This window comes from Enhydra lutris, unplaced genomic scaffold (genome assembly GCF_002288905.1).
Source record: "Enhydra lutris kenyoni isolate GAN:26980312 unplaced genomic scaffold, ASM228890v2 scaffoldscaffold4, whole genome shotgun sequence".
In the NCBI taxonomy this organism is placed as follows: Eukaryota; Metazoa; Chordata; class Mammalia; order Carnivora; family Mustelidae; genus Enhydra; species Enhydra lutris.
This window is the reverse complement of record NW_019154088.1, coordinates 39,665,027-39,673,403: the sequence shown is the minus strand read 5'-3', so window position 1 is coordinate 39,673,403 and position 8,377 is coordinate 39,665,027. Positions and strand designations below refer to the sequence as shown.

The following is an 8,377-nucleotide window of genomic DNA, read 5'->3' as shown; positions in this document are numbered from 1 at the left end:
ATGAAAGGGGTGTTATATCATTGAGCAAACAACAAAAATTTGTAAAACTAATCTTAGAGCTACTAAGTTACAAAGAGGAAAATTTAAATTATTTGAGTTTTCATTTCCAGGTGTAAGTTATTCCTTTCAATACTAACAATAGTGCTTTATTATTAATCTTTGGTTCTATAGACCATGGGTTTCAAAAATCATGACTGTAGATTTTCAAAATACAAACTATAGTTTTCAGGCCATTTTCATGTGTCACAAACTGTACCTTCCCTGCATTAAAAATATTTTTTATTTTCTTGTGTGTTTGATGTAGTTTATATTATGTGTAAGGTATGTCACAAGTTGAACTGTAAATATTCATACTATTATAATATATGTTTTTAGCAGCTGGGTTACTTCCAATATTACTCAGGATTATAGAATAACAGGAAAATGGAAGTTGTTTCCAATGTATATTCAACAGTTTTACAGTTGAGACTTTTTACTATCCATTAGATCACCCTATGATGCTAAAAGCTCAGCTAAAGAAATCATTTCTGCTTATCCTCAAAATATGTCATCACTTTTTGGGCAAAACTTATTTTATGATCATTATTTCTATTTAGTTATGGGTGTACACAAGTGTTTTCTTAATTTCATAGTATAAGAAATAAATACCTGGGGCACCTGGGTGGCTCAATTGGTTAAGCAGCTGCATTCGGCTCAGGTCATAATCCCACTGGGACTGAGCCCTCCGTCGGGCTCCCTGCTTGATGGGGAGACTGCTTCTCCCTCTCTACCTGCTGCTCTGCCTACTTGTGCTCTCACTCTATCTCTCTGTCAAACAAATCAATAAAATCTTAAAAGAAAAAAAAGAAGCAAATATCTGTCCTTAAACAATGGAATAGTGTACATTTACAAAATCAGAGACTGTGTCTTAGTCTTCCTTAAAAATGGCATTTCAGAAAGAGAAACTAGGTGCACTAGGAGGGCCTCATTACTGTTGTTTGAATGTGTGCATAAGGGGAAGTTTTAAATTTAAGTGTGGGGGATACAGGGCGAAGATTTGAAATGATTGTCATTTTAGTCCTAACACACTTGAATTACATGAAAAATCATGTTCCTTGTAACACAACAGTGTGAGCATCCTAGAGAGGTGAGGAGGTCAGGCTTCATTATCATCAAGAAAAATTTCAGAATAGACAAGAATCAGGCCCAAAGGAAAGGGAGAGATACAAACAGGAGAATGCCCTTAAGGAAAAGTTAGCAGGTTTTCCCGAGACCTTAAAAAGTTAAGCTCTGCACAGAGATCCAGGAAAGCCATTTGTGTTCCTGACACTTCATATTTGAGGAGAAGAGTTGTAGACAACAGGAATAGATCAGCGGATGGATTGCTCAAGTTGTGTCTTTTTTGCCACCTTTGTCACCAAAAACATTTATCCATGCATACATACATGTACACACACATAAACAGGATTGCTCCGGGGCATGAGAGTTGCCAGGAAACAGAGAGAATGAAGCCATTTGCTCAGTCACAAATTAACTACATTTCAACTCAAACTTGTTGCTTCTATTTCAAGCATGGCATTGTGTGTGTCTGCAAGCAAGTGGGTGAACCACTTTAAATGGTTTTAGTTAGGCTCGGAACACAGATTCCAAGTGCCATCTGAAGGCTAACATTCTATGACTTCTCTTTGGATGGTTGGATATTTATAAGTCTAAGAGACAAGGAACAGATAAGCTAAATTTCTTGAAAGACCGTTTCCTGGCTCCTTAAAAGCTTTAAACAACATATTGCTTTTCATGATCAATAACTAACAGAACTGTAAAGGAACAGAAATAAAATCTCTAATGTTTGAGAGAATCTGAATTCAGTTGCTAGTGGCAATGCTAATGCTATTTTTAAACTAAACTTATTGTTTACACCCAGTACAGTGATAAGTCTACATACATTTTCAAATTCTACAATATTTCTCCTGTAAGAATATGGAAGAGTGGGTAACTGACCAAATTTGCTCAGATCTAGAATTCAAACTCAGGTCTGCTTGATAGCTAGACCAGCCCTTAAATGCTAGGCTTGGATACTGCCTACATTTGACTGTATTAACATTTGCTAGACACTGAAGATGTCTTACTCCTATTTTTGCTGGTGTTAAATCAGATGTTTGTTCTTCTTTATTTACCCAGGAATTGTGCAAAATGGGTTAAATGGGCACTTACAATGAAATATAAGGCTTAAAACTATTAAGTTTTAAACCTCTTTGTCCCAGCTCTCCAGAAGCTCAATGAATCAGTTTGGATTAATTACCGCATGTGCCTACTTTGAAGCTTTCTGAAGTTCTACTAGGAGAAGAGATCCCTCATCACTTTCTGTCTTACACTAAAGCATCAGATTGCTGTAAAACTTTTAAAATAGCTGCACTGCTCTCCCACAGACGTGGGTGTACTCTACTCATGACAGAAATAGGTCCAATATTATAAAGCAAATTTGATTCCTTAAGGTTTTGCATTACATAAATGTAAAATAGTATTATTAGTTCTTACAGTCATCATTGCACCATTCATACTTGAAGCAATTGATACTTCCACAAATCAGGCACTGTACAAATTCTGTCATAGTAAAACATTTATTTGTTAAAGTGATATAGATTATTCAAGATTCTACAGTCTTAAATCATGGATGGCAATGTAACATGGACTGATACAGAACTCGATGCCAATGTAGGCTTTTCTGTTTCCTTCTTTAAAAAAAAAAAATACTTGTAGGCCAGAAGAAAACAAAAATTTTGGCTTTTAAAGGGGATGAACCATGGTCTGATCGAGCCCGTTGCGCCAGCATCAGAGACTTCTGCTTCGGCTCCTGTGGACAATGTCTTCTAGGGCACCAGTTCAACAATTAGCCTTTGTGAATTGAAACGCTTTAATTTTATCCAGTAAAAATATCAGTGGCAACTTTTTTCAGGAGAGAAAGAAGTAGTGCTCTTCAGATTAACTCCAGCCTCTGAAAAGAAAAGAAAAAAAAGGAAAGGAAGAAAAAGAAACAAAGAAACAAAGAGAAAATACATAGGTAATAAGGCCATTGTGCTAGTAATTCAGAAGTTACTAAACTATAAGCACCCTGGCAGGAGTTTATTGCTATACAATACAAGATACACCCTTAAAAACTATCTAGACATGCACAACAGCTCTTAAAATGTTGCTTGGTAACTTCAAATTCTGAATATGTAGAAGAATCTCATTTTAAAAAGGAATCTAAATGCATTTAGCCTAAATAGTTAAGTAATTCAAAGCCAAATTGTGGAACAGCATTTTCCCTTTGTTTTTCACATTTATATTCTCAAGGTAAAAAAAAATAATGATTTTGTTCATTAATGCATGCCATTTAAAATTTAACAAATAATCATGCTGGTTTTAAAACTATGAACATATTAGACCAATTTGCTCATCACATATAAAATCTAAGTGATTTCTACTTTTTAAATAGTTTGTTGGGGGTTTTGTATCATATTGAAATTTTATAAAATTTAATTATACATTAAATATTAGTGAAGACCATTACTTCTCTTCATAAATTAGTTCCTCACTCACAGAAGAAACAAACTTGTAAACTGACAATGACTTACAAGAAAGGCATTCCATAGTTAATGTGATTTTGAATAAAATAATATAAAACCATTTAAAATATTTAAATATCAAGCTGTATAAATATTCTTCCTCAATGTGGGTTCTCAGCATCATAGATTTAAGATATGTCTATAAATTTCATCTTGAATAGAGATGAAAAATGATTTTTGATAAATACAGAATTTCATAAATATGAAGTAGAAGTAATTTTTGTCCCTTCCCATTTCAAAAAGAATTATGTTTACAAGTTGGGGGTTATAAAATGCATGGCCCAGATGAATCATGAAATATGGAAGAATATTCTATATCAAAATACTGATGTAGAACATATTTGGTGTAGAAAAAACTTCATGTGATAAAGGTAGGAAAAATATTGTAGAGATGTTTCATTCAAGAAAACATTTCATCTGGGGGCACCTGGCTGGCACAGTTGGTAGAGTGTGTGACATTTGATCTCAGGTTGTAGGCTTGAGCCCTACGTTGAGTGTAGAGATTACTTAAAAATAAAGTCTTTTAAAAAAGGAGGGGTGGAGAAAAAATTTCATCTGAATAGCTGAATAGCTGAAGTTACTTTTGGCACAAACAATAGTCCTTGAAAATTATTGAACAAAGGATTTACACAATGTTTGGAAACTTAATAGACAATAGATGTGTAAAGTATTTATAAAAAATAATTACCTTGGAAATGACTGAAATATAGATCTCACCATCATTCTTTACCTGAAATGTTCTAAGAAAAACATCGCAAGATCACTTTAAATTAAAATGGGATTCTATCTAAATTCCTATCTATTGGGTTCATAGCATAGCTTATTTCGGTGAAATTGCCTTACAATGAGTTTATTTCTGTTTGTATTTCCAAATATATGCTTCTTTTGATAGAAAAAAGATGTAGTTGTACTATACCAAAGTTCAAGTTTCAGGAAGCTGTAATATAGAAAAGACTAAATGCAAATAGAAGAAAAATACAGTGGACAATATAACTAGTTTGACCTTAGAAATAATAAATTCTTCCAGAATAAAAAATTATTTTAATATCAAGTTAATGAGGGGCACTTGGGTTGCTCTGTCATTAAGCATGTGCCTTTGGCTCAGGTTATGATCCCAAGATCCTGGGATCAGCCCCAGCTGGTACTCCCTGATAAGCAGGGAGTCTGTCTCTTCCTCAGTCCCTCCCACCTTCGAGCTCTCTCTAGCTCTCTCTCACTCTCTCAAAAAAAAAAAAAAAAAGTCAAGTTACTGATTATTTAAGTTTACATATTTTAAGGATATTCATTTCCACGTTACATGAAAAAAACCTATTTTTTAAAAGATTTTATTTATTTGACAGAGATCACAAGTAGGCAGAGAGGCAGGCAGAGAGAGAGGGGGGGGCAAGCTCCCCGCTGAGCAGAGAGCCCAATGCAGCCAGATCCCAGGATCCTGGGATCATGAGCTGAGCCGAAGGCAGAGGCTTTAACCCACTGAGCCACCCAGGCACCCCTACATAAAAAAAAAAAAAAAAAAAAAAAAAAAAAAAACAAAAACCCACTATTAACAAACTATGGAATTATGGCTTTTATAAAAGCTATTAATTTCAAAGACTAGACAATTAGCAATCAGTTTTGGAAACTGCGGTATGAATTCGCCTGCCCTGAACCTATAACCATGATTGAAATGATGACATAATGTGAAGCTGAATAAGAAGCTGTATATGATATTCAAAATAACACTTTTTACTTCACTTATCAATAGACAACTCTCACAATGATTTCATAAAGATCTAAATATGAATACAAATTACAAGAGAATCACAAAGAAAAAAAACAGACTATAACAATTATCTAAAATGTTACAAGAACTAAAGATAATGAATTTGAGATAGGCTCAGGATGTTTTGATAACGGTCCTTATTTAACAGTGAAAGGTATGCAAATATTGGGGACAAATAGTTTTATTAACAGTACTACAAAGAAAAAAGGAAATTAAACTATCCAATATTAAAAGGAAAAATGTCCTGGGTGCCTGGGTGGCTCAGTGGTTTAAGCCTCTGCCTTGGCTCAGGTCATGATCCTGGGCTCCTGGGATCGAGTCCCGCATCATCGGGCTCTCTGCTCAGTGGGGAGCCTGCTTCTCCCCCTCTCTCTCTGTCTGTCTCTCTGCCTGCTTGTGATCTCTCTCTCTCTGTCAAATAAATAAATAAAATCTTTAAAAAAAAAATAAAAAGGAAAAATGTCCTGATGTTGAATGAACTGTGAGAAAATGCTGTTACTGTCTTTACTCTGAATGCAGTTAAGAACTCTAAACGATTCTAATATTATTTAAGATATCTAAAAAAAGAAGGAAATGATTTCTAAAAGTCATTCCTGATACCAGGGTTCTAGGTTTTACTGATTTACTGTAATGTTCAAGCAAATGTCAAAAATGGGTTTATTATAAAAATAGTTAAAAGTTATCTACATATGTGTATATGTGCCTATTCTATTACTCTTATTTTTTAAAATTTCACTTAAAGGGAATATCATAGCAAAAAACAAAGCTATAGAACCAAATACTTTATAGTATTAATTTTTACTGGGAAATAACATTGGAAATATATCTGGATCATACATACACATTTGCTTTGCTGTTTAGCTCTTATTTCATATTTTTTCTAACCCTATGTTAAATGTTGCTCTTTCTTTATAATCAGCATTACTTTTTATTCATTTATACTTTAATAGTTTCTCTAAAAAAAGTGTCTCTTTTCATAGTTATTGCACCTGTAGCAGGGGTTTTATGACAAATTTTAAATTTGTTAAATACCTTAATTGATACTATGCAGAATAATCGAAAGTCAAATCCATTAGAATCAGGAAGCTATTTTCTTAAAGGCTAGTGCAAGCAATTGTAGATTAAGGGGTATTTCTTGTGCATATTTATACACACACACACACACACACACACACACACAGTACACATATTTTGTTGTCTGAATGTAACAAATACTTTTCAGGAAAGTTTACTTAAGAAATTTTCAGTGTAAATGCAACTAGGTAGGGGAAGCTGGGTTAACTGTGTTAAGTCAGTTAAGTGTGGGACTCTTGATTTCAGATCAGATCATGATTGAGTCCCCCAGTGGACCCTGCACTCAGCGGGGAGTCTGCTTGAGATTCTCTCCCCCTCTTCCTCTGCCACCCCCATTTTTCTAAGTAAATAAAAAAATGCAGCTAGTCAGTTGTTCCTATTTTTAACATCTAAACATGGCATATGAATTGTTTTGCAGATTTAACAAACTTTTCAAACATAAGGTTAACATATGTTAGTGCCAGTTTACACATAATTACCACGTTATTATTATCAGTTTCTTCTTGGTTCTCAATTCATCTGAGTGTGATTAGATTTTATGATTTTATTATAAAAGGATCATGTGTGATATATTAAATATATTAAGTTCATTCTATTTCTATACACATGCAGGAAAGGTCCTAAGGAAAAAAATTGGCATAGGACATATTCTGGCTAACGGAAATGAAATAAATGTATTAATTCTTCACCCTTAGGGAAAAAAATGATCTTAGCAGATTATCTCAGTATGAGGAATACCTACACCAGTAACTGGATGAAACCTTTCTGTCTTCTGGGTACCTTCTTACTAGAATTTGATGCTATGTGAGGGACTGTGGTATAATTAATTTAGTAAGGTTGCCATGGAAATATTTTGTTATATTAAAAACAAAAATGTGTTGTAAGGTGTTTTTTGTTTGCTTTTTGCTTACTTTTGAAAGAATATTTTATTTATTTATTTGAGAGAGAAAGAGGGAGAGAAGGAGTGAGCAGGGGGAAAGCCAGAGGGGGAGGGAGAGAGACAAACAGATTCCCCACTGAGTGCAGATCCCAAGACAGGGCTCAATCTAAGGACCCAGAGATCATGACCTGAGCCAAAACCAAGAGCTGGATGCTTAGCTGACCGAGTTATCTCGGCACCCCAGGCTTTTTGCTTACTTTTATTGTATATATACACAGGTAGCATTTTAATTTAAATTTAATGCAATGGGCAGCATCCAAAATTTTGGAAAACACATTTGCCTTTGAGTAGGAAACCACATTTGTTACCAACCTGCGGAAATAAAAACTTCAAATAAAAATTTATATCCCTTCGTCCCCCCTAAGAAGGAGCTGGGTAGCTGTGAGCACAAGCTCCACCTCACTCCCCTCACACCTGGTGAAGCACGGCTGACCATGGGAAGGGCGCATGTAGACAAGCATGCTGGTCAGTCTCTTCCAAGGGGCTTCCCTGGTTGTATTGAGAGGGGTAGAAATAATAGGTCTGCTAAGGCAGAAATCATTTGCCAAATACCAAGAAGAGTCACACTGAGGTTTCATGATACTTGAATTGATAGTTGAAAAATGACTTAGATTGACTTTCCTGCTTCCAAATCTTGATAAAACATTTAGCACCATTCTGGACAGTGCCTCTGATAGATCAATCATTTACTTTCTAAACCCCTTCTAAAGATACTCTCTTTCAGAACAGCTAGATGTCCAAAGTTACAGGATAAATGAATTTTCAGAAATCAAAGGCAAAGAGAGAGGCCAGGAGAGAAAGAGAGGTTCAGAGCGAGAAAGGGACACACTGGGTGATGATGAAACAACGCACCTTCACGCAGGTCAGTTCGGTACACAAAAACAGAACACAAAGTGTGTGCCAGACACTGGGCTACTGATTGTTTCTAGTGAGCCATCTGTTCATTTTTTGCAACATGGGATTGGGATCCTGAACTCAGAGACATGATGCATGAAAACTATGGCGTTTAATTTGGGA

The 8,377-nt window shown here is 35.0% G+C and overlaps 1 protein-coding gene across 1 annotated transcript in view; it reads right to left on the bottom strand.

The window, feature by feature from the left end:
• Nucleotides 1-2,704: 2,704 nt before the first annotated feature.
• Nucleotides 2,705-8,377, bottom strand: part of LOC111140630 (leucine rich repeat and fibronectin type III domain containing 5) — a 136,167-nt gene continuing 130,494 nt past the window's right edge. The window contains exon 5 of the mRNA XM_022492827.1: nucleotides 2,705-2,971. Within this exon, the coding sequence (XP_022348535.1) occupies nucleotides 2,954-2,971 (18 nt within the window). The 3' untranslated portion in view covers nucleotides 2,705-2,953. The remainder of the gene's footprint in view (nucleotides 2,972-8,377) is intronic.